The following is a 24,010-nucleotide window of genomic DNA, read 5'->3' as shown; positions in this document are numbered from 1 at the left end:
TCCATCTTCTTTCTCATCTTCTTCTCAGTCTTCAATCTACACTTCTAATTATCCGCGTCGTGACGACTCAAGGAAAGAGGCGCTGTCGTGTGCATAGCCACTTTGCTATGCTAGTACGGAGTTGATGTCCGGCAGAGAGCAGAATAGAGACTCTTCATGCTAACGTACTTATGTATGTGCAGAATGTTAGGGGAACTAGGTAAGCTATGTCGCCATTACGGACCTTGGTCGAAAGACTTTGCTTGACAGGGATCCCTCCGCTGCCTGAGAACGAGCAGAGCAGACCGCTCACGAAGACTCACGACTTTTTAAGCTATTACCTAACAACTACCGAGTCTCTTAGCCAAATAATCAAATATTACTTGATGAACCCGACCAAATGAACCCTGATGGCAATGTGTCTCGCCGCCATCAAGTTTGCCGAGTGTAACCAATTCATGTTCGCATGTGAGGTGGTCTGCAAGAACTCTCGGTTGTCCTCGGAGGAAGTGGTCCTCAGACGCATCGAGTATAAGAGATGGTGTTCTGATCTTGTCGCAACAGCCCTCGAGTGTGTAATTTTTCGTTGCCCTGAGGAAGTCTGCCGGAGACTTCACTCCAAAAGTCCAAAGTCCGTTCAGCACCCCCCATCGAAGACCAGACGACCAACGCATTGCTTTCTGCACCAAGGCGTCGAATATGCCATCGTAGCCCCAGTCGATAAGACGCTGCATGAAACTCGGCAGGCCATTTCTGAAGGCAAGGCCGAAGTCATATACCCCATCATCAAGAATAAGGGCAGCTGCACGATGTTCGGCCGTCCCGCCCCTAGCTACAAGGTAGCCACCCATGCTCCATCCAAAGACAACAACACGTTCACTGTCCACCTCGGGACGCCTCACGACGAAATCAAGCACAGGAGTAAGCACTGTCTCCCAGTCCGGACGGAAAGCTAATCTTTGTTCCCGGAGAGCTGCACCTTGACCGGGTCCATCGAATGCAACGACAGCGAATCCTCTATCAAGTGCTGGGGCCGCGATGGCGAACCACGACTCTTCTTTTGTGGAATCGTAACCCCCATTGAACACAATGGTCTTGAGCTTGGTCCTGTTGCCTTGTGGAAGCATCAAGTAGGCTGGCAACGTTGTTTCCTGGTACGGAATCTGAACCTCCTGGCATTCGTACGGTCCCAGACGCATCGCGTTCAAGAACGCTTCACTTGACTTGTTGAACAGGTCGCGGGATTCTTTGTCTTCGAAAGGGTTGGAGCGTCGAAAGAACTCAGCAGTCCGATAATAGTTGGAAGCTCGAAGGTATCCAGTAAAAGCACTTTGCTCGTTTCCCCCGGTTTCCGAAATCCGGGCATTCTGCTCTGCTCTTTGGGCAGCAGCTTTCCACTCACGTAGCCAGCCTTTTTCATCACCTGCCTTTATCCGTGCACAGATGTTGAAGACTTCGCCCAGGTCGGCTCCGCCATAGTTGCTGTAGCCTGCTGCTCGCAGGGCTTCATAGCTGAAAGTTTCATCGTCTGAGAAGAACCGTCTAGACAACATGATGAACTTGACTGGTGAAAGAAGTAGCTTGAAGCAGACTTACAACCTGGTCGTATCTGGTAAAGGTAGATTCAATTCCTCTACGGTCGTCTCTGCGCTGCTCGAAAGTCGCAGGAAATTCAGCAGGCCATGACTACAAGCTGGGTAGTCCGACTCGTCCACTCTTGCCCCTCCCGAACTTCGGTATGGCCGCTAGCTCCGTCCAATGGAAGCTAGTCATACGGTCTCCGCCAGCGAATTAGCAGCGATTGCTCCACATAGCGTTCGGGCCGAACGAAAGATACGATCCCTTCATTTGCGCAAATGGTCCAAGCAGCCAAGTGCCGAACATATTCGGTCAGAGCTCCGCCATTGCTAGACTTGAGAGTCGCCAGCTGCGGCAAGACGAGGTCGTTGATGTATCGATCGGCATTTGCAACTGCTGATGCACGTATGTTCTCTAGAAGCTCATGTAGATGAGTGCCGGCGACGTCTTCCATGGGTCACCAATCAAACAGTGGGTTCCCCCTTCTGCCTTGCTTTTCGGCGGGTTCGAAATTCAGACCGGGAAAATGAATCGACAGTCATGAGATTGACATCATTCACTTTCTCCTTGTCAAGGCCTCTGGCGAGGCGTCGATTCTGGCGCGCGATGGACCTCTCGAGCTTTCACATCGTGGCTGAGGAAATATCTCGTGAAGTGTCTTGTTGGTATGTTTTCGACAATGCTCATCGATGACCTTACACAACCTATCCACTCTCTCTTCTACTTGTTGGCAGGCTTTCACGCTGGTCTCGTTGCAAGCCTTTTCAATGGAATAGTGCAGGTGTTTGGAGAGTGGGACGACGGCGCGCACAAATTTCGGAGCGATGTCTTCACGCAAAAGATTAAAGACAGTTGCTGCATCTGTCGTTGCCCTATCGTACCCAGGACTTCGGGCCTCTGGGCTCATTTCTAGTTTCAAACCCGCGGACCATGGAAAGAAGGTCTTTACCTGCCCGACGAGTTGCGAAATGAGGGCCAGGTCGGAGAATTTCTGGACGACGTAGGACGTCACTCTGCCCTTCTGGCCAGGATCGTGGTCAACGCATCGCTGTATCTCATCTACAATGCTGGCAAGCTGCGTCAAAAACACCTTGTCTGAATCCCACAGCATGTCGAATAGCTGTAGCAAGGGATCCTTGCCAAGACCTTGTTTCGTCGTGATCTGCATGACGGATGTTCCTAGTCGTTAAGGTTCTCGAACAAAGCGCTCGTGTATTGGTGACGATGCTGGCACGCTGGACTTCAATTCATTGATCAGGCCCTTTGAGATCATTTCGGCTGCGAAGCACAACTCTACCAGGGCAAGCTCGAGCTTCTTGGGCAGAGGTTGACCATGGTTCAGAGCTCCGGCAGATCTGAAGGCATCGTCCAGCCTGACTGCGTACTTGTAAAGCAGATCCCAACAGAGAAAGGTCATATAAGCCTCGACAGGGAGGCCTCTTATCACTTGGTTCCAGAAAACCTCGTTATGGTCGTGCGGATGGCGTCGGCCCTGTGTGTCGAGAAGGCTTTCCTGGCGGTGCTGTGATCGATCAACAGCCACCGATGCGAAATACCCTGGATCTTCTCTGAGATCCCAAACATGGTCTTCAGCAGCAGCTCGCTTGGCCTCTCCCAGGAGAACAAGTCGATGCGTGTCAAGCTTGGCTGGGAGTCTATATGGTGCTTCTGCTGCCACTGAAGAAAGCTACGCGTAAGAGGTCCCAGAAGCAACGATCGCTGGTGGCTCAGGTAGCTCAGGAATCTCGGGACTGGCCAGCTCGTCCCGCAGGACATGGTGAAATAATTGGTAGCAGCATTCGAGAAGGAAAGAGTAGATCTTGCTCTGGATTTCTAAAACCAAAAGTCCCGTCCCAGTCTGGAACTGGAGACAATTGTGCTGCAACATGAACGCATCGTCGTCATCATTCCAGCTAACCAGGCGAGTGGATCTGTTTCGCCGGCGATGCACATTGTGTATTCGTTGAGGAATACCGGGATAATCATCTTGCTAGTCTGTCCAATATGCATTGCGTCGAGATCGGCGTGGGCAAAGGCATGGGGTGGGTTTCGACCGCGTTAATTCAGGAATAATAACGATGCTCTTCCTGAAAAGAGCATCTTCCTGGTTAACATAGGGATACTTGAAAGCTTCAATATATCTTGACGCAGCACGGGCTCCGCTCTTTGAAAGCTCGTAGAAATCCGGTCGGTGTCGCTCGGGCATGCCTGGCCAAGCGGCTAAAAGAATTTTCTTGCGTTGTTCTTTTCTCTTGTTCATCCATCGTTTTCGTATCACCTCCTCACGACGCACCAAAATGCCACAAAAGGTGCCCCAGCTATTGAAGATCTCTTTGGAATAGACTTTTGACTCAATTCTGACTTCATCAGGAGATGGAAATGAAGGGGGTAATTGGTAGATTCGGGTTGGTACGTGCCATCATTCTGAAAAGTTCCTCTGGGTTGCTGTAGATGGAAGACATATTGAGCTACCCTGTCTATCACTGATCTTAAGGTTTCAAGTCCTTCAAGGTATCAGATTGGAAGTAGAGAGAGAGCCAGGAAACAAATCTATTCTTGTGCGAGAGAGATTCCTCAGGCAATCGTGTAGCAAACAAAGTTGACGATGCAAGGCTGGTTTGTCGCTGGTTCCGCTGGTGTCAACTACCGGTACAAAATTACGTTGTTGCGCCGGTCCGAGAGGAAAACGGGATGACAGGGAACGAGGTCAGGCCTGTCATCTGGCGGTGTATTCTGTGTCTAGGAGGAGGAATTAGAAGAAGGAAGTCGATATAAAAATGTACTAACGCGAAGGAGGAAAGATTGCCGGTTAGCTGAACAGGTTCACAGATCGCCAACTTGGTTCCTCAAATGTTTGAATCAAGATCGAGCTCGTGTCAAAGCCATGGATGGACAGGAATCGAATCATTAATATTCCATAGTGAACAGTAATATAATATATTACACTATCAAGTCACTTTGCAGACTTCCACAGCAGGAAGATGTACTCGTCTACCGCTAGCAGGATAATCAGTCCGCTATTCGGTGCCGCAAAAATCAAGTGTAGATACTCTATGAGCACAAACAGTCAGTATTCATGTAATTGTCAAACGAGAGCAAGGGAAAAAAAGAACAAGCCAGGAAACCAGAATGAAGAAAAGATAGCAAGTCACAAACAAGGTCAACCACTCACCTCAGTATAAGAATTGACCTGCATTCCCCTCTCTGCCATATTTTCCTCACACAAAAAGTCCAACGGCATCCAAACGAGGTGGCCCCGAACCTTGTCGAGTTCCTTACGGATCATCTCTGCCGGCATATGTGGATCGTGCAAATGGCCCTGCTTGATGGTCTTGCGGGGCGCGAAACTATCATAGTCCTTCCACGATTTGATGTTGTCGTCCGGGTCGGCGCGGAAGAGATGTCTATAAACGTCGGTGTTGACAGTCGCTTGGCCTGTCCATTTGTTCCAGACCTCGTCACCCAGGGGGTCCGCGACGAACTCCCATTCCTCGCCACTATATTCTTCGTTCATGCAGACGGTTGGAGGCTGAGCGTTGGGGTCCTTTGACGCATCGACGGGCTGGGCTTCGATCATGCCGAGGTGTTCTCGCCAGATGTGACGTCGGAGAGTGGCTGCGTGGAAGCCGGCTTGGTACGGTTTGCCGTCCATGGTCGACTCGATGGTGCGTGTGTCGGTCATGACGATGGAGAGTTCGCTGTCGTGCGAGCCTAGTTGGGAGCGGTCGTTCAAGTTGCTCGAGCCGCAGATGACGGTACGGTCGTCGGCGATGAGCAGTTTAGCGTGGATGTACAGTTCCTCTTGGACGAAGTTGGCTTTTTCCTCTTCGGGCTCGCCTTCCCATGGCTCCTCGGTCACCAGGCCCCCGCGGGCCATGGCGTCTTCGGCGATCGAGTCGGTCGACGTTACGGGGTCTTTGACATCGAGTTTGTGACGGGCAGCCTCGAACTGTCTTTTGCGGTCGATGATGCGTTCCTTCTCGTCCTCGCTGATACCGTGGCTGCCACCGTGACCGATACCGTGAGACTCTCCTTCTTGTCTTTCGCCTTCGTAGCCATGGATGCCGGTGCCCATGATCTCTTCGGCTTCGGCGCGCTGGAGCTGCTGGTACGAGACTCCTGATTCTTTCTCCTGCTGGATCAAAGCTGGGGTCTTGTTGATGCGGTCGTACGCGCGCAAGTTGAAGACGAAAATGTACTCGGTCGGGTCGAGTCCCGCCGCCTTAATCTGTCCCATGATGCTGTGTTCGCCGCGGTTGATCGATCTGTATTGGTAGTCCATGATGGCACGGGTGCCTATGGCCGCGTCCTCGCGCAAGTCACCCGCAAATCCTGGAATGGCCGGGATGACAATGATGACGCGGAATTTGCGGCCTTCTTTACCAGCACGAACACACGCATTGACGATAGCACGGCCAACCGTGTTGTGTATGGGGAACTGTTGATCGCCAGTCGCGGTAATGAAGAACTGGTTTTCAATGTAGATATAGTGCTCGGCGTTCTCGATGACCTCGGCATAGGCATTTTGGATGCTGTGGTCGTTCAGAATCCCACTCGACCAATCATCACTACTACGAACAATCTGCGCATGTACACTGCCGGCATTTTGGAGGCCCTTGCTCTCGAGGGGGCTGAGTGGGTGCTCGATGTACTTGCCGACAGGGTGTTTGGGTCGTTGAATAGAGATCAGATCTTCATCGGGATTGGAACCATCGGCATTAGAGCGTGTGGTCATGCAAAGATAGTCAACGCCTTCAGAACGTTTATACTTGTCACGTTTGATAAAGTTCCATCGAAGGACGAAATGTTCTGCAATATCAATCACACTTTCACCTACTAAGCCCATGGCCACATCGTGCCAAGGCATACGACCATAATCGGTCTTGTTGAGTTCATTGTTGGACCAGTCTTGGACGGTTTGAAAGTCCATGATTCTAGACAGGTCATATTAGCATACATCAAAGACATAGAAATTCAATTTGTCCCACCTGTTGTTGTTGAAATCCTGGCCAGGGAACAGTTCATTGACGACGCCCGATGGATGGACATCTGCGAGGAGATGCTGACGAAGATCCCATCGTCCGAAGCACAAGTCGAGACCACCAATGAATGCAAGGTGGTAGTCAATGACGATGAATTTTTCATGATGAGCCCAGTAGAATGTCATGTCCCCCATGTTCTCAAACACATTGTGGTCTGGATGTCGCATAACGTGGATGTTTCCATGACCCGGAGTGCCTTCGGGGCAGAGAGCTCGAAGCGCGTGTTTAGTATGGGCAGAGTTGCAAGTTAGTGCCTGCTGGACTTCCTTGTAGACAATCACATAGACCTGGACACCTCGCTCAGCGGCCCGCTTGATGATCTGGTCTAGACGCCACTCCTGATTGAAGAAGGCGGGGCGACGCATGAAGATTTCGGGCGAGAGCCACCAATCGGCAATGTAAATGGTCTCTTTGGCATTTTCAATACCAACAGAAACAGCCCAGAAGTAGTCACGACCGTCAACATACCATTTGATTTTGTTGTTGTCTCGCTCTGGGAAAAACGATTTGAAGCGATGGCTGTCGCAGATGGCAGTTCTTTTGCGGTCGGTGGCTTGCTCATGTTCCTCATCATGGCGATGATTTCGGTTTACCAAGTTCTTGAGCTTGCCTATCTTGTGCTTTAAATGAATGGCTTCGACTTTGGCATCATGAAGCTTGGAGTCTGTCCAACCACTGTTACCAATCTGAACTCATTTCGCTACTACTGGTACGAACTGACCTTTGAGCTTCTCGCGAAGTGCCTGCATGACGATGATCCTTCCAAGACAGGTCTATTCAGGTGTAGGGGCCGGGCCACACTCGTCTCGAGACCTCGTCGACGATTGAGATCGACAAAAAATTGGACAGAGGAGCCTCGTCGAGATGATTGGGCGCGTTAAGCTGCGCAACCAGGCGCTGCTGAGGGGTAGAGACAGGGAAACCTGCACCAGCAAGCGGCCAATAGCTTGTAAAAGGACTGTCGTTGGTGAAGAAGATGAAGTACTGGGAAGAAGGAAAGGAAGATGTTTCCAGAAATCGAGAGCTCGGCCCCTCGATGGTCTTGTCAGTGTTAGACGATTGTGCACCTCTTGGTTCTTCTCTTTCTCATACGCGTTATGGTCATCCACTTTACGTACAGGAAGTGCAAATGCAAGATTCAGCCCACCAACTGCCACACTACGTCATCGATGGCCCCTCCATTCTCTTGGTACGACGGCGCCAAGTTTTTCCGCTGCCGCCCACACTCTTGTACTCGTAGCAACCCATATCCTCCACGGATCTCCTCCTGCTCGTCTCGTACAAGTAAACACACTTTCATCCCGTCCGTGTAGACGTCACTGGTGAATTTTTCCCCCTTGTTTGTTACTTGGACACGAGAATGAACACTAGTACTCTGTGTACAAGCACTGGTACCTCGCCAATGCAAGGCTACAAGGCTCCCAGTTCAAGTAACAAGTCATGCGAACCGAGATAGCTACTCAAAAATGCTCCGTAGCTGAGATATTCGTACACATCATCAAGGCACTCGGGCAATCATCTGTTACCTACCACGATAATGTTACATCCACCCAAAGGTACCATCAAATTCCCAGACAACATGGTCGCGAGATCCTAGCCGAATCTCCTCGAAGCTGGGTACCTCGCCGGACTCGTAATATCGAACCAGTTTATCCATGTCCTCGTCGTCCATATCGTTAAAATCATCAGTGCTCCATTTATCACAGACCTCACTCATCCATGCCATTCTTTTACTGATGTCTCGACTGGTCTTTCCCGAGGCAACTTTGCGCAATTTTCGTCTGAGTTGGCCCACTCTCTTGACGCTGTCTCCCGTGCCCTCTGGTAGCATCTGGCCGATCTGTCGTCGGATTGCGGCAGCCAGTCGAGGTCCATTGCCGTTTGTTGATACCATTATCTGAAGGGGTCCGTCGCGATGGACACTACCAAAGTAGAAATCACATTCCGAAGGGACGTCTGCGATATTGGCGGGCACTTTCATCTGTTTGCAATACTTCCAGATTCGTGTAGAGGCGTCAGGGTCGTCGATGGCTGTCAATACCATGGCCACTTTCTTTTCAGGTTCGAGATCAACAGGTAAGAAGACGCGGTCAACATGTTTGACCTGTCCGTTGCTCACCCGGTATGCCACCTCTTCATTGAGCCCATTCCTTGGACAGACGACTGTGACTTTGGCATCGGCATCAAGGAGATTGACAATGCGACCAGCAGCGACCTGGCACCGTCAGTTTTGCACCACTAGAGATTAACAAGACTAGGGAGAACTCACTTCGCCGCCGCCTACAACCAAGACTTCTTTGCCTTTGATTTGCCATGCAAGAATCAGGGAACCCCCTCCCTGAATCTCTGGAAACTTTGTAGACATGATGAAAGCATCATGCCAGTCACCATGAAGTGAACAACAGACAAAAGATGCGAGAGTGTAGTGAAGAATGCATGATGCACGATGCTCCCTTGATTCAGAAGCGATCCAGTCACCGATAAGATAAACCCCAAAAAAATAAAAAGCGCAGTCACGTGATTGATTCCCTCATTCATTTCACTTCTCATTCGTTCCTACACGGGAACGTTGACAAAGAAAAAAAAATATGACCCCGTTAGCAACATGCATTGATTAGCTCAGTACCCTTTAGTCTATATCACGAATTTGAGAACATCCTCACCCGTGTCAAGACTTGACTGCGGCCTTGGTGATTGCCGCACAAAGCTACCATGAGAGGAGTCAAGGTCTTTTCAGGCAGGTCTCATCCCACCCTCGTCCAATCGATATGCGAGAGACTAGGGACTTCACCAGCCAATGTCGACTTGGGCAACTTCGCAAATGGGGAGATCAGCGTGCAAATTGGAACCTCGGTCAGAAACGAGGATGTCTTCATCGTTCAGAGCGGCAGCCGAAATATCAATGACAGTGTCATGGAGATGCTCATCATGATTGCGGCATGCAAGGGCGGCTCAGCCAAATCTATCACAGCCGTCATACCGTACTTTCCCTACTCTCGCCAGTCAAAGAAGAAGAGCCATCGTGGTGCAATTACTGCCAAGATGTTGGCTAACCTGATGGTGGTCGCCGGGGTAGACCATGTCATCACGGTCGACCTCCACGCTTCACAAATGCAAGGATTTTTCGGCAAACCCGTTGACAATCTATTTGCTGAACCTATCATCGCACGTTGGATCAAGGCCAATGTGCCTCGCTGGCAGAAAGCTGTGGTTGTTAGTAAGAACGTTGGCGGAACCAAACGAGTCACCTCCCTGGCGGATGCTCTCAAATTGAGCTTCGCTCTGGTATCTACCGATAGAGATCGCTCGAAACCGTCACATCACCATAACAACATGATGGATAGTACCATCTTCTTTGATGCCATTGAGCCGCAATCTATCCGACTGGAACATCGTCAGAGTGACGGAGAAGATGGCGAGGAGGGCGAGAGTGGATTGGAGGACCCTTTTCAAGACACCACGCATCGCGGTCCACTGCCTCACCGCAAGAAGAGTTCTGCGAGGAGCGGAACGAATCGGCTGGGTCGTCCAAAATCCGTCACCATTACATCCAGTCCGCTCATACGAACCACACGAGTAGAGTCATCGCCTGGACCGGCTACGCCCGATGAACTGGCCCGAGTTGATACAGCACCGAGTGCGCGTCGTCCCTCGGAATACGAACCTAGTGAAGCTCTACACGATGAGAGGGTGCGCGATGTGAGGGTGGGTCGATTGATCCAGGGTCACCTTGTGGACGACGACCATCCATCGTCTGCGGTCTCAAGCTCAGGTTCTGTGTCTGGCGGACACGGCGATCGTAATTCTCAGAACCTGCAAGATGGACCCGACGGCTTTGGCTACGATCCCATGGCTGCTTCTTTCGTGTCTACTACTTCATCTTTCCAACCCGAGCATGCCCTGGGTGGGACTTTTGACGCCGCAGCCACTTCGGACGAAGAAGAGGAGCAGATGAAAAACCCTGACCTCGAACATACCATAACCCTGGTGGGCGATGTCAAGGACAAGACGGTGATCTTGATGGACGACATCATTGACAAGTCGGGATCATGGATTGCAGCCGCCGAGACGTGTGTCAAGATCGGCAACGCCAAAAAGGTTTACTGCGTCGCGGTGCACGCATTGTTCGGCGACGACTCCCTAGAGGAGCTGGAAGAGTGCGACTGCATCGACTACATCGTCGTCACGAATACCTTTCCCATCTCACCCGAACGCATGAGATCGTCCAAGAAATTGATTGTGATTGATATGTCGAATCTGCTGGCGGAGGCAATACGGCGGAATCACCACGGAGGTAAGTTTGATCTGAACAACACGGATATCTTTACGAGTTACCCAGGCTTACTCAATGATTCACAGAGGACATGTCAAGCATGTTTCGCGTGAATGAGTAATCGATTACTTTAGTGTAGATCGGAAGTTGAGCAGAGCTCGAACCCGGTTTTTGGCTGAACCTCAGCTTCAGCCTCGACTCAAGGACAGGCCCACACACCATTAGCTCGCAGGGTGGCAGTACTTGGTCATTGCTTCATTCACAAGGAAAGGCAAACCACAACATCTGTTGAGCTGAACGCCGGGAGAGTTGTCGCTGGTGCAGGTTATTATGCGGACGCGGAGTGGCTGTCAACATCACACCCCTGTAGAGCTGCATCAGCCACCAGCCTGCATTTCGCCTGCAGCCTTACGGAGCATCGCAGCAAATCTCGGGTTTTTCCCTTGTTTCCAGCCCCATGTATTCCACTCGTAGCCTATGATGGGCGATCAACCCAGGGGAGGGGGTTTTGTTCGGTATTGTACAACTACGGGAGGCACATTATCGTTGCTGTGACACGGCATTATTGCACAGGGATGGTCCTATGGAGGACAGGATTCTCTCAGCAGTATGGTTGGGGGTCCCAAAGTGGCAACTCGTAGAGCAATACGGAGCATTTTCAGCTCGATTGTTCCCTTCTTTTTTCGGTGCATCTCCGAAATCTCGGGACGATGGATAGCCACAATCTTGATCCAGATTATCATATTACTCCCTTTTTTGCCGTACAACCATGTCACCTTGACTGAATTTTGCTGTTTTCTCCTCTTGAACCACCACCAGATCATCGAAAGTAGCGGTTACTACGGAGCGTACATAAGTTCTTCTTCAGCCTTGGAACAGCAGTAAATGATGTATCTTTTTTGCTTTGGCAAAATTAGTATTTAAATTGACTCCAGGGATACTTCAAAGCAGCTCGTCTAGGGCCCCAATGGATCGTTTATCCGTGGCTCAAACGCCCCGAAAGTTAAGTTCCAGAAGTAAAGACTCTCTAGAGAGCCCGTCACCAAGCTAAGGTTAGGTAGGTACTTGAGGAGGCTTTGTTTTGAGATACTCGTAGAGTGATGCAGGGCGAGCGGATCCGCAGCTATGGTCATCGCTAAAGGCTCCCCCTCCCCCTTGGCTGTAATGTAGGCCTCCCTGTCTTGGAGTGTTACTGTTTTATTTTACAGTACTGGAGGACGTGTTCGGATCATCCTATGACTAGGTTGTTTTGGGGCTTTCTTTTCATGCTCCGGACACACAGTACGAGCACCGTGGTCACCGCCTGAGGCTGGCGGTCGTTTGGTGGCTTGACCGGGGGGGCTGGCAGTATTGTTAGGCTGGAGCGACCAGGGGTCCTTTTGCGCACAATTCGGTTCTTCGATCCAGACGCCCTGTATGCCGATCGCCAGGACGCGAAGACTGGGGTGTCTCCATCGAACGAATTAGGCGGCGCCTTGTATCGCTTGTTTCTTCGCGAGTCGCCTCACGTTTCTGGAGGCGAGCCTGACCCTGAGTACGCGAAGTTCAGGTACCTTTTCTCCCCCAACATTGTTACGAGACGACTTACTCAGTACTTCAACACCAAATATCTCAACCCCCCCCTGTCCTGGTCTTTCGGCGGCGACATCCCAAGTCAAATGGGATTCTATGGATCCCCGCGTAATAGAAAAATGTCGGATCATGATCTCACACGAGGCGGTTAGTGGCCCGCCAAAAAAAGGCCCGGTCGTGGCCCGTTTCTCCTACCTACCAGGTACCCAGGTACCTACGGATACTTTTGAGGAAACGTCCACAAGGCGTCTTTCTCCCCACGGAACCTCTCAATCGGTGCTGGCGTCTTGTTGCCAACTATCGCCTTTAATGGCATGACCGGCTTGGACTTTTTACCGCACACCAGTACGGATACCTAGTACGGAGTACCTTGCAGCAAATCCAATCCACGCGGCTACTAATTCCTTGTAACTCGTGGACCTCAACCGCATCATGGAATGGTCTCCCATGTCAACAACTTTAATCCTTGTTCTGGTGCTTCCGCGCACGGTTCTTCCTGGTCTATCCGGTAAGCGGAAAAGAGGTGATTCCGCGCGTGCTGCAGACAGGGGGATATTTCTGACCGCCTCGTACTACCTACTACATTACAGTACGCACCTTGTTCCCTGGCCACAAGAGCTGTCACTTCTAGAGACACTATCCGCGGGCAAGGGTCCTTGGGGATTTTTTAGACCTTCGGGTGGAAGACACTCCGTTAAGCCGTTGGCTATCTCTCTAGGCTTCACGTCTGGCCCGTGGTCCACTACGAGTATCCCACAGAACACTATCCTCCGTCGAGAGAGTTTCCACGGGAGGACCCCTCCCCATCAGCCAACTCCATACCTGATCCCGCAGGGGCTGAACCTGGGCAAGTACCAGTAGTGGTATCCAGATTTTCACGCCGCACACCGTCTAGTTGCTCATCGCTCTATCCGGTAATCGCCTTCAAGGATGGATCAAGTCACGGAAAAGTCCTCCCGTTCGCCTCTTCTTTTTTTATTTTGGAACCATCAAATCAACCCTTGCCAAACCCCCGTCAAACATGTCACCTTCGGCCTGCCCTTCTCGTGTTTCCTGGAATCTTACAAACGGATACATCGTTACTCGTATGGGTGTGCACGGTGGCTAGTGGTGTGCCGACCTTGTCTCACTGCCCTCCCTCTTTTTGATTTGGGTTGAAGGGAAGGATTCACTTTGTCACTGTCACTGTCACTGTCACTGTTACCTCGTAAATGATCCTGGTTTTTGGTACTGGAATTTCGTCGAATGCAATTGAAGCCATGGGAAAGAAGGTGACCGACGACAGCCTTTCTTGATCTCATTCCCTCTCACTCTCTCTATCTTGTTCGTATCCTTTTTCATATCGAATCCTTGGATCGCTACAAGTTTCACTTGAACTTATTCCTGTCGCTACCTCAAAAACATCAGAGATCGATATCGTCCTTCGGCACACGCATAAAAACCGATCAACCTTTCTCATTCATACCTCGACGCAAAATATCCTACAAAATATCAAATTGGGAAGACGAGTGAGAGAGCAATGGGCAATAGCAGACGAACCAATACTGATGTATGTTGAAGCGAACCTTTGATCCTTCCCTTTTATGTTGCCTGCCTTTCACTCTCTTTTACCCTTGTTCCTTCTTGTTCCAAACTTGGTCTGACTTGAAGCTTTGTCACTGAGAATAGCCCGCCGGGACCCGTCTCAATTTTCTTTACACTCAGAAGAATTGTCCCGGCCATGAATATGTTGGCAAACTCAACGAAGGCCATTCCCCTATGGAATGGACCTGTCACAACTGCGCCAGCCGGACCACCAAGGCCTGGGAGTGCAAGAACTGCGGCTTCCTCATCTGCAACCTTTGCTCCTTGTACAGCGACAAAGTAACGGGTAAAGTGGCCAAGGATCAACCCGAGTACATTGGTCGAAAATATACCTAGTAGTTGAGCTTGGTTACAACGACACGTCTTTCTCTCACACACAGTCGCGAAACGAAGACATGATGTTTGATGTACCAATCATTGCTTGCTGTGCCAATCACTTATCTCCGGACAGCATGTCAGTCTACTCATCATCAAAGTCTCTTTCACTTCTCGACAGTACGAACGACAAACAATGTCCATGGTGGTAGTGATGTGCCAATGCCGCCATTGCCAATCCTGTTTTCTCCTTCGTAAAACATTTCCCCATGTACAAGAACACATATAAATTACAGGATGGAAAAGCGGAAAAGTACAAGTCTTTGGATTCCTCTTTTTGGTGTCTCATTTCATAATGGGCGGATCAAGTTGCTTTGGATGGGTGGATGGTTTTGTTTTTGGTGTCGACGTCAAATTTTCAAGGACCTTTATTTCCTCAGCCTACTACCGACAATCTCAGTCACGATAAAAAGACGACACTATAACCGGCCTCAATATAGACTACGGAGGGAGTATCAGACCCCCTCTGACTTCCGAGAGACAGGAACCTCTGGAGTGCTTTCAATGACTACGTGTCAAGCAAGGCGACTACCGACGGCGAACATCTCCAATGTCAGACCTGACATGTAGCCATCTAGATTCTCTTTTCCTTCTCTTTTGGTTCTTTTCCCATCTGGGATCATTGTCTTTTTAACTAGATCAATCAGTCAAAATCTACACACTACGGGGCGGGAGTTATTTGGTTTTTCTTGGTCACTCGTGAGTCTGAGTCGCGGGAACCAGACTCAGGAGCGGATCTTTGCTCCCATTCACGTTTGTGTGTCATCAGGCCACTTATATGACAAGTACTCGGCTACTACCTAGCCTTGCAAAACACTTAACACTACTGTACAGTCACGGAATGCAGGCATAAAGACAAAAGTCAAGAACATTTTCTCGGCTTCCCGGTTCCAAAAAGTTGAGTTCACTCTCTTATCTCTTTTTTTCTCTCTCTCATACACGGTGAAACCAAAACAAACAAATCTCATTTGGAAAAATACGGGAAGTAGGATTTCAGGTGAATCCCAAACAAAACCATGGTTGGGTCATCGTCGATTTCGGTTCGCACTGTCACATTGCTGCCCAACTGGTGTACCACTCCATAAGACCTAGGTATGCATCCCCCAAGAGTCAAGTACCGACGGGAACACGGAAAGGCTAGGTACGGATACTTTATTCCGGTCACTACTGTGTGTATGCCCTTTGTTACGGGTTATAATCGTCTTGGATACGGAGTATGTGCAGTCTGATCACTAGCGCACCACCACTACTACTGAGTACTTCTCAAAGTTCTAGACCGTCGATCGAGTGGGCAGCCGTGCCAAAGATGATTTTATTCCTCGGGAAGAGGGAGATGACATGGTCTAACCGTACCAAACGCAACGTTGTAGGCACAATGGTAAGTTACTTGGTTGTGGAAATGATTTGACTTGACGTGGGTTTGGAGTTTCAGGCCTCCCTTTTTGGGATGTTGATGCCCAACAAAGGGGGGGGGGCGGCGTATTTAATCAATGCTGGTTAACACATACTAACGCTTTACTCCCTAAACGCAATTCGAGAGATGGTACTCCGTAGATCTAGTCGGACCTTCGTGAAGCTGTGGTTGTACCCCGACTTCCGAAGCTCGAGGAGTGTGCAACGCAACCGAATCACTATGGAATTGGAATAAGACTCTACTCTAGTACTATCTAGACAAGAACTTTGTACAGATGGGGCTCCGTTGATAGTCTCTGTTATCTAGGTAGTCAACCATCAGCATCATGATCTCCATCATCATCACAGGGCTCCGTCTCACCAGACACATGTTGAGCCCTCATACCAACAGGGATGGGTCCACCACTATATATTTCTGCTATGGTCCTCATCAGTTCCATACTCAACCCATAAGGATGAAACCCTTTTGTCCATCGATTTTGAACACCGATACATTGGATTTGTAGGTGTCGACTCTTTTTCACCGCTTGTATCTTTTGCCCAACGTGACCTGCGCCTCTACCTTCACCGATATCGTCACCGTCACCTCCACCCTCACCCCCAACCATCGCTGCCATTGTCACATCAATATCAAGTACCCCTCGATTCTCACAACGATACAAGGCTGCAAAAATCATTTGGACCGGAAATATACACCGTAATTCCACGGCTCGACAGCGACCGTGGGTGGCCGTCTCGTGCAGCTCTTCCAGGGCCATGATGAGTCTCATCGCAGCTTGAAGTTCGGTCTTCTCGACCTGTCCGACCTTGTGGTGCTGCGACGACCGACCAACCTTGTCAAGCGATGACGACGATGACGACGTCGCCGGCGCCGGCGAAAGTCGTAAGAGATGCTGATAACATCCACAAACCAAAACTCTCATCTCCCAATACTGGACCAGAAGAATGAGGAGGCGGGTTGATGAAAACACAAAACAATTCGGCGACATGTCTTGAAATTCACGAGCCGTGGTCGTCGTCAGTGTCCTTGTCTCCTTGAGGGTTTGAATCCAAGAGTCGAGGTTGAGATTGAAAAGTTCATGTGCCAACCTCGTTGCTTCAAGCCTGACGTTGGAGTTGTCTGGGAACCGGCGAGCGTGCCTGGTAAGTCGTGCAAGACGTGCGATTCTTACTGTCGTTTTCATCACAGTCTGCCATGCCTCCCCGATTCCAGGGATGTTTTCGTCAATATCTTTGGGGGGTGGGAATTTGAGCCATGTCGTAGTGTCAAAGATTGAGTTTCTACCGACCACAATATCTTGGAAGAGCTTTTGTCAAAAATATCAGTACAACCCGAACCAGGTCCCCAACGAGTAATAGCAAATACAGGATTGTGGCAGAGCTTACCGTCGATTGAAAACTACTATAGTAGATTGATTGACTTAAATCATCATCCCATTTCCTACCTTTGTGGCATACTCGATCCAACAAAACACTGAGACCACAGACGTGGAAAGTCCAGCCTAAAGCACCTCTACCGACGATGATCTGAGATCCGGGAATTCGGAATTGTCAATTAGATGAGAGAGGTGGGAGAGCCGATACGAGAGAGAAAAACTTTACCTCGATCAAATACATCATACGGATGGAGAGAAGGATATCCGAGGTCGGTGGCGTCGCGTGAGGACTATCTTGCAAGGCGCAACGTATGACTTGCAAAGCCAAACCGTTTGATCTGCGACTCATGGCGAGAGTGGTGCTGTTTCGATGCGTGTAAGTCATAAGGCTGTCCAACAGGCTACGAGTGGTCGCGGCCACCACTTCACTTGAGCCTATGAGTTTGGGGATCCACCTCTGTAGGTCCCCAAACATGTCCAATGGACTATTGGATCGGCGGGTGTGACCGTGGGTGGTGAGTGTCAAAAACCGCGACACCAAATTCATCTGATCGGAAATCGGCTGTCGTGGGATATGCGGAGGACGAGGAGGAGGGTTCTTGTTCTGCTGTTCAGAATGGTCGTTGCCTTTCGTCATCGCCATCATTTTCTTCCTATCCGTGGGCTTTGAAGCGAATTTCTGGAAAAGCCCATCCCCAGATTCGGCAGCATAGCTCGACCTCAAGGACAAAATGGCCAGTGGCGTGCTGATGATATCGTCAGGGGTGTTTGTCCGAGTGGTTCGTTCCGACGACGAATCTCCGTTTGGGTGGTCTGGCGGCGACGGTACAAGGCCGCCGTTGGATTGGTAGACAAAATGCGAGAATTTGCCATATGTGTACCGACAGGGTCGACGCACTCTAACGCAGGAACCACACATGGGTTTGACCTCGTCGCACTGGAGGAGAGGAGAGGAGGGGGTTGGTCAGCCTCGCTGCACATAAGACTCATCCCGGGTTGACTATATCATGCTCGCCACGAATCATAATAAATCTATACTAACCTTTACTTTTCTTTGACGACAAACGTCGCATTTTCCGATCCTTGTCATACTGTTCTGGCTCTTGTTTTGTTTCTCCTTTCAACAAAGTTGGTGAAAAAGTGGATGATCGTTCATGTATTCAGTTTGATCTCGATACCGATTCCCGAGCCTTGAGAATTGTTTCATAGTGGAGGGAGAGAGGATATATGTCTCTCCTTTCCCGGCATCCTCAGGCATACATACCTGGTTCGGGGGCGGTGTAGGAGGTATCTTCAGGAGAGGACATGATATTCCCATCCCGTATGAGCACAAAAACGGTCAAGGGCGCCTTCTCTGCTTCATCTTCAATCCAGAGCTGGACTATGCTGGAATGCATATGGCGGGCCTGACTCTCGCTTAGGTACAATGTGACGCAGGTGATAACGCTTCATTTGCAAGGGTATCGCTGCAACTCATAGCTTCGAAGTCGATCTTTATTTAAAGTGCTACTTTTTGCGTCTTTGAATTTGTTACGAATAGCGCCCACCCTATTACCCGTAGACCTTCATCTGAGTGAGCGATGTTGAATTGTGACTGTTTTCCACGTGTGGTGAGGTTGTGTTGTCCTTGTTGTCGGCCTCACTGCTGACATATGCTGTAGTGGATCACTTAAAAGCAGCCATGTGTCCGGATTGCTCCGTACTGCTTTTTGGTTTAGATTTAAATGGCTTCGCATGTATCTCAGGACGTACAAGTATGTGTGTTCGCCTGTTAGTGTTCACCATACCTTTGGAGGCAGAACGAACTGTACACAAAATAGATGTTACACGATTGTGGCTGACCAAACAAGGAATTTATTCTAGCAGGGCTCAACTGAAAGTCTTCTGGATCTTAATCAAGGAGCTCTAAGGCTGAAGGTAACTCGACAAAGATACTTTGGTCCATATTGAATTCTGCTCCGCCTACAGTATGTTCAGTACATCGTAGGGCTGTGATCATATTGTCCAATTATGGTATCCCATCTGAAGCGATTGTCAGGCCCCCCAGGGCAGATCTTGAAGCATTGAAACTGCGACATCGCGTCCCGCATTAGCGACCATCCATGATACCACCTCACACAGCCAATAACAATGGCCCTCGCAGTTTCGACCTTGAAACGGGAAAATAACAATACTCGGTGGCTGCAAGTTATTGACTTGGTATCACTTGAATTATGTCATTCCTCCATCGGCCCCTTTCCATCCAATATCACAGCCTTGTCCATGTTCATCTTCCTACCCATCCTTTGTGATTTTATTCCTGCGTGATACAGACTAATCCAACAACGGCCTCGCATTTCATGCAAGAGAACAGTTAATTCTGCAAAAAGTGTCAGGACGCCCAATCTCGACCAGCGGAAGTGTGCAGGTTCAAGATGACGATCTACATGTCACCCCGGGCTGAGTACTTTGCCAATATCAACTTCAACCCTCAGCTGATGAGGCTGTTCCACAAAGGTATAAGTATGGTCTGGTCTCTCTCCTACTTTGAAAAGCCATCTACATCTTCTCTCAGACGAAACAAAATCGGACCTGGAATACCCGGCTCTCTGGATCAATCACTCTTTCCTTCCCTTTTCAGCATAACGTTTCGTTCATGGTCATAGGCATCATGTTTTCCTTTGCGAGCATCCTCACAACTCTCCTTCCCTTCGTTTCTCTATCTGCATCATACACTCTCAAAACAGGTCCACCTGTCGTCGCACCGGCGTCCGCCATTCAGCGTGCCGAAAACATCGACACGGGCAACCCATCGAAATGTCCGGCAGGTACCAAGTTCCTACCACTACCCATCGACTATGCCACCTTCAACAACAATTGGACGGACCCGAAGCAGACCTTTCACATGCAGTATGAAGTCAATGACACCTTTTACCTACAAGGTGGACCGATTCTCTACTATCAAGGCGCAGAGAACGCGGCCATCACCTGCGTCGAATTCATGAACCTCATGAACTGGGCCAAGGAGATCAATGCACTCGTCGTCACCAATGAACACCGGTACTTTGGTATCAGTACACCTTACGGCCTCAACTATTCCGAGTTCGCGACCTGGGATACTGCCCTCATGAAGCCGTTAACACCGGACAACGTCCTTCGCGACAGTGTCTCTTTAATCACCTACATCAAGACAAAGGCCTATCCTTCAGCCAAAGACTCCAAGGTCATTCTATTAGGTGGTAAGTACACACACGATACGACACTCCTTGGAAGCCTCATCCTCCCTCTCTCTCGGTCTCTAATCCTTGCGTTCATCTCTCATCACCGTCTCGAACGAACCCAATGTACCTCAGGTGTATCATTGAAGCCGCTAACTTTGGTCTTTTTCCGTCTTCTCAACAGGCTCATACGCAGGTACACTCGCCCTCCTCTATCGGACACACTATTCCGACTACATCTACGCGACCATCGCCTTGTCCCCCGTGTCAAAAGGTTTGGTGTCGGACCCCAATGACCCCATGATCTACGGCTTCGGCGACTGGACCAACATGGTCATCAACGACTATTCCGCCGAGGCCGCCAACATCATCCGCCAGGGCATGGTGCAGGTCCGCGAGCATTTTGCGGCCAAGAACTACAGCGGCCTCCAGACGGGTCTCCGGCTCTGCGAACCTCCAAAGACGCCCGACGACGAGACAAATCTCCTCCAGGCCGTGTTGGGGGGTTACGTCAACAACCTGCAGTACAACTTTGCCGTCTTTCAGTACCCCTTGCAACGGACCGTCAACGCCACCCTCGCGGCACCCGACCCGTTCGCGGCCGTCGGGGCTGCCATGGGCGTCTACACCAACATCTCCTACACCACCTGCGTCGATTGGAGCTCGACCAAGCGGCTTCAGGGCCCCTTCAACTACATCCGCTGCACTTACCTGCCTTACCCGGGGGCGTATTCCCGTCCGGAGTCTCTCTGGGGCCACGTCACGTCCAAGGCGTGGAACGAGTCGTCTGCGGCGGCCCGGGACTGGGAATGCCGTCAGGCCTTCAACGTGTCCTCCGTCACCGGGGGCGTTGCGTTTCAAAAGTCCCTCAAGCTCGACCAGGACACGCTCGTCGACACTTCTGGACTTTTGGTCACCGAAGGTCTGATCGACCCGACGACCGCACTGGGCCCGGCGTCGTGGCTCCCCGGCCGGGGCCGCAACCATTCTCGCATCATGTGGGTCGGCCAGTCGGGCCACGGCGAGGTCACCAGGATGCCCGCCGCCACCGACTCGACCGCCTTGACCGAGTCGAGACTGTACATTCTCAACGGCATGAAGGAATGGATTGGTGTGACAAAGTGAACTCGTACCCAGCTGGCTCTCACGCACGGTCTCGACAGCAATCTTGGAAGGAGTGAGATTGTCATGACCAAAGTAACACGGACATGACCCTTTCGAGGAACTTACGCATGTACTTGCGTCGTGCTTTCAGTTGTACTTTTTTGGTGTCACAATACGGAGTGAATAGTTGATCAGCAATAGGACCCACCCACCCACCTCCTCAGTGTTTATGACTTTGATCAGTGAATTTGTACACAACAATCAACAAGGCCAACATCTGACAGTCATGGCTCAGGGTCAAGGCCACATATCCTCGATGTGGTGGTCGGCCAACTCTCTTATGCAAATGCAAAGCGAGCAAAAAAGGACCTGGGTTCAAATCCCCCCCAGGTCCGCAATAACAAACCCCCTTCTTCAGCCCCCCCTTGCCCAGGAAGATAAAAACATGTCACCTCATTTCCTCTCCTTTTTTTGGTTTTTTTTTCCGAGGTCGACTAAAAGAAACCGATTTTCTTCTGGAAGTGAAGAAAAACAAAAACAATTCTTCCCTACCTACGTAGTATTAACCGAGGCCTTGTATGTTTTCAAAAAGTACACTGTCTTACTCCCTACTCGCGATAAATGACATGTCGGCTCCCAGAACACCTTCGAAAAGATAAGACCTTGCGAGTAATACCAATCCAAAGCCTCAAGAAGTGTAGACCATAGCCCACGATGTTCGACCTACGCCACAGAACTAAATGGACAAGAAAAAAAAGGATGAGCCTCATAATGTCATTGACGAACCGTAGTTCCTATAAGAGGTATCATTATCATATGTATGAACAATGCCTCCAAAAAAAACTAACAAACCAATACAGCTCAACGTCCGCATTGGCTACATCAACTGTTCCCTCGAAAAAAAACCCTTTGCAGTCGCTAACCAATAACCCCATTTCTCCACGCAATGGTATGATCATGAAAACTCCCTTCCCTCGAGCACAATAGGCGCAACGAGCGTCCAACTGTAGATGGCATAACATACCCAGGCACTGATAATCTTGATCCAGCTTGCCCAGTACGTACGTCCAACAGGAGTAAAGTCGCTCGAATTCTCCGGGTCCATTTTCTGGGTCAAGAGCGTCGCCACCCAGCATGTTGCCATGAGGAAAATGACATGGAAAAGACTGTAGTTGTATTGAGTGCCTTGACGTTCATCGTCCTTGGAGCTTACAGTATTGTCGTCTTCGTCATCAGAATCTTCGTCCAAAGCTGAGGCAGGAAGTGCTCCGCTCTCCACTGCTGCCCTCATGATTTCGCGACGAGATGCGGGTTGTTGAGTAACTAGACCATGCTCGTTTTCATCCTGACTGAGTTGAGCATATTTGTTCTGGCCAGCGTTTGTGCCCATGGCAAACCCTTGTGTGGCCGCCCTAGTGGTGGTGTAGGCAATAGTGAGCATAGTAACGATGGCTCCCAGGACGACAGTAGTAGTCCGAGCACCTCGAGCTCTGACGAGTGGATTGCAATGCTTGTCATCCGGTTCCATGCAGACGGCCGAGAAGGTGAGATAGGTGCAATAAGCTGCAACCATGGCAGATTGAGCCAATCCTGCCTTGGGATTAGCATCTTGAATGGCCGGCTGGACGCTGAGAATCGTGATGACAATGATCATGACCAGGTTGATAGTAATGGCGGTGATGTTCATGCTGCAGCCACTGCTGGCGAAGAAGATGTACATGACAATTGTCATGGCGATGGCTGCAATGTACATGCCCAAGCTTGACCCCATAAGCAAGACTTGCCACAGTCTGTAATTTGGACCGTCTCCTTCATCAATCTTGTCCTGGCAGAGTTCGGCCCAAGTGTGCGCGAGATCAACCAAAAGAATCAGACCCAATAAGACGAAAAGCATGGCTCCGAGATAGGCGACATAATTTCCCCAGAAGAGGAAAAACCCTTCTGGTATCAAGAAGGAGATGACGACAAAGGCCAGCCATACCAGTATCTTTGGACCCCAGAACCCATTTTGTAAACCTGCTCTTGTATCCTTTGTGCTTCGGACGCCAATAAGAAGGACCGAGAGGATAAGGTGAAATAAGGCAAGGGCAAAGTTGATGCGCTGGACTGCAAAATAACCATAACAATCGGACGAGCCACATTTGAAATTCATGTAATCCAGCGTGAGGTGCTCGAGTTTTCGTATAGCCCAAGGAGTGAGCATTATCCAGGCTAATATGCTGTTAACTAGGAGGATCATGGCGTAGGCGATTCTCGTAGCAATGGATGACCGGAACTTAGACATGCCGCATGGTCCACAGAGCATCGAACAGGATGCCGCACCGCAGCATGAAGCCCCGACTGACCATAGTGTCGCTGCAGAGGGCAGTAGAAGGGCTGGAATCGCAAGGACGCCTCCCATGGTGCTTGAGAGGATGGATTTCTCCTAGAATTTCGACGATGAGTTAAAGGTAATTTCGAGAGCGCCTGTTGAATTGGATGTCGGCGCCAGGCCAATCTATGCTTGCTTTACAATGT

General features: G+C 50.1%; 5 protein-coding genes across 5 annotated transcripts; 1 reads left to right on the top strand and 4 right to left on the bottom strand.

Moving 5' to 3' along the window:
* Positions 1-320: 320 nt before the first annotated feature.
* Positions 321-1,601, bottom strand: PV06_08100 (uncharacterized protein; the record flags this gene model as incomplete). Its single annotated transcript, XM_016409401.1, has 1 exon — positions 321-1,601. The coding sequence occupies exon 1, from the start codon at positions 1,530-1,532 to the stop codon at positions 321-323; it is 1,212 nt and encodes a 403-aa protein (XP_016259709.1). The 5' UTR covers positions 1,533-1,601.
* A 1,142-nt stretch (positions 1,602-2,743) lies between these two features.
* On the bottom strand, positions 2,744-7,348 carry PV06_08099 (uncharacterized protein; the record flags this gene model as incomplete). Its single annotated transcript, XM_016409400.1, has 4 exons — positions 2,744-3,244; positions 4,730-6,491; positions 6,546-7,263; positions 7,321-7,348. 4 exons carry the CDS (start codon positions 7,346-7,348, stop codon positions 2,744-2,746), a joined length of 3,009 nt encoding a protein of 1,002 aa, XP_016259708.1.
* Positions 7,349-8,139: 791 nt separating this feature from the next.
* On the bottom strand, positions 8,140-8,964 carry PV06_08098 (uncharacterized protein; the record flags this gene model as incomplete). Its single annotated transcript, XM_016409399.1, has 2 exons — positions 8,140-8,814; positions 8,869-8,964. The coding sequence occupies 2 exons, from the start codon at positions 8,962-8,964 to the stop codon at positions 8,140-8,142; spliced, it is 771 nt and encodes a 256-aa protein (XP_016259707.1).
* Positions 8,965-9,183: 219 nt separating this feature from the next.
* PV06_08097 (uncharacterized protein) lies at positions 9,184-11,707 on the top strand. Its single transcript, XM_016409398.1, has 2 exons — positions 9,184-10,893; positions 10,959-11,707. Exons 1-2 carry the CDS (start codon positions 9,312-9,314, stop codon positions 10,991-10,993), a joined length of 1,617 nt encoding a protein of 538 aa, XP_016259706.1. The 5' UTR covers positions 9,184-9,311; the 3' UTR covers positions 10,994-11,707.
* A 10,741-nt stretch (positions 11,708-22,448) lies between these two features.
* On the bottom strand, positions 22,449-23,894 carry PV06_08096 (uncharacterized protein; the record flags this gene model as incomplete). Its single annotated transcript, XM_016409397.1, has 1 exon — positions 22,449-23,894. One exon carries the CDS (start codon positions 23,892-23,894, stop codon positions 22,449-22,451), a length of 1,446 nt encoding a protein of 481 aa, XP_016259705.1.
* Between the last annotated feature and the right edge of the window lie 116 nt (positions 23,895-24,010).

Source organism: Exophiala oligosperma (genome assembly GCF_000835515.1).
Source record: "Exophiala oligosperma strain CBS 72588 unplaced genomic scaffold supercont1.8, whole genome shotgun sequence".
NCBI lineage: Eukaryota > Fungi > Ascomycota > Eurotiomycetes > Chaetothyriales > Herpotrichiellaceae > Exophiala > Exophiala oligosperma.
This window is presented reverse-complemented; position numbering and strand designations above follow the sequence as displayed.

Excerpts from the sequence above, each read along its gene's own strand:
- PV06_08097 (XM_016409398.1), top strand. The coding sequence starts at position 9,312 with ATGAGAGGAGTCAAGGTCTTTTCAGGCAGGTCTCATCCCACCCTCGTC. Across the intron at positions 10,894-10,958 it reads ACGGCGGAATCACCACGGAG|AGGACATGTCAAGCATGTTT; the intron begins GTAAGTTTGATC and ends AATGATTCACAG.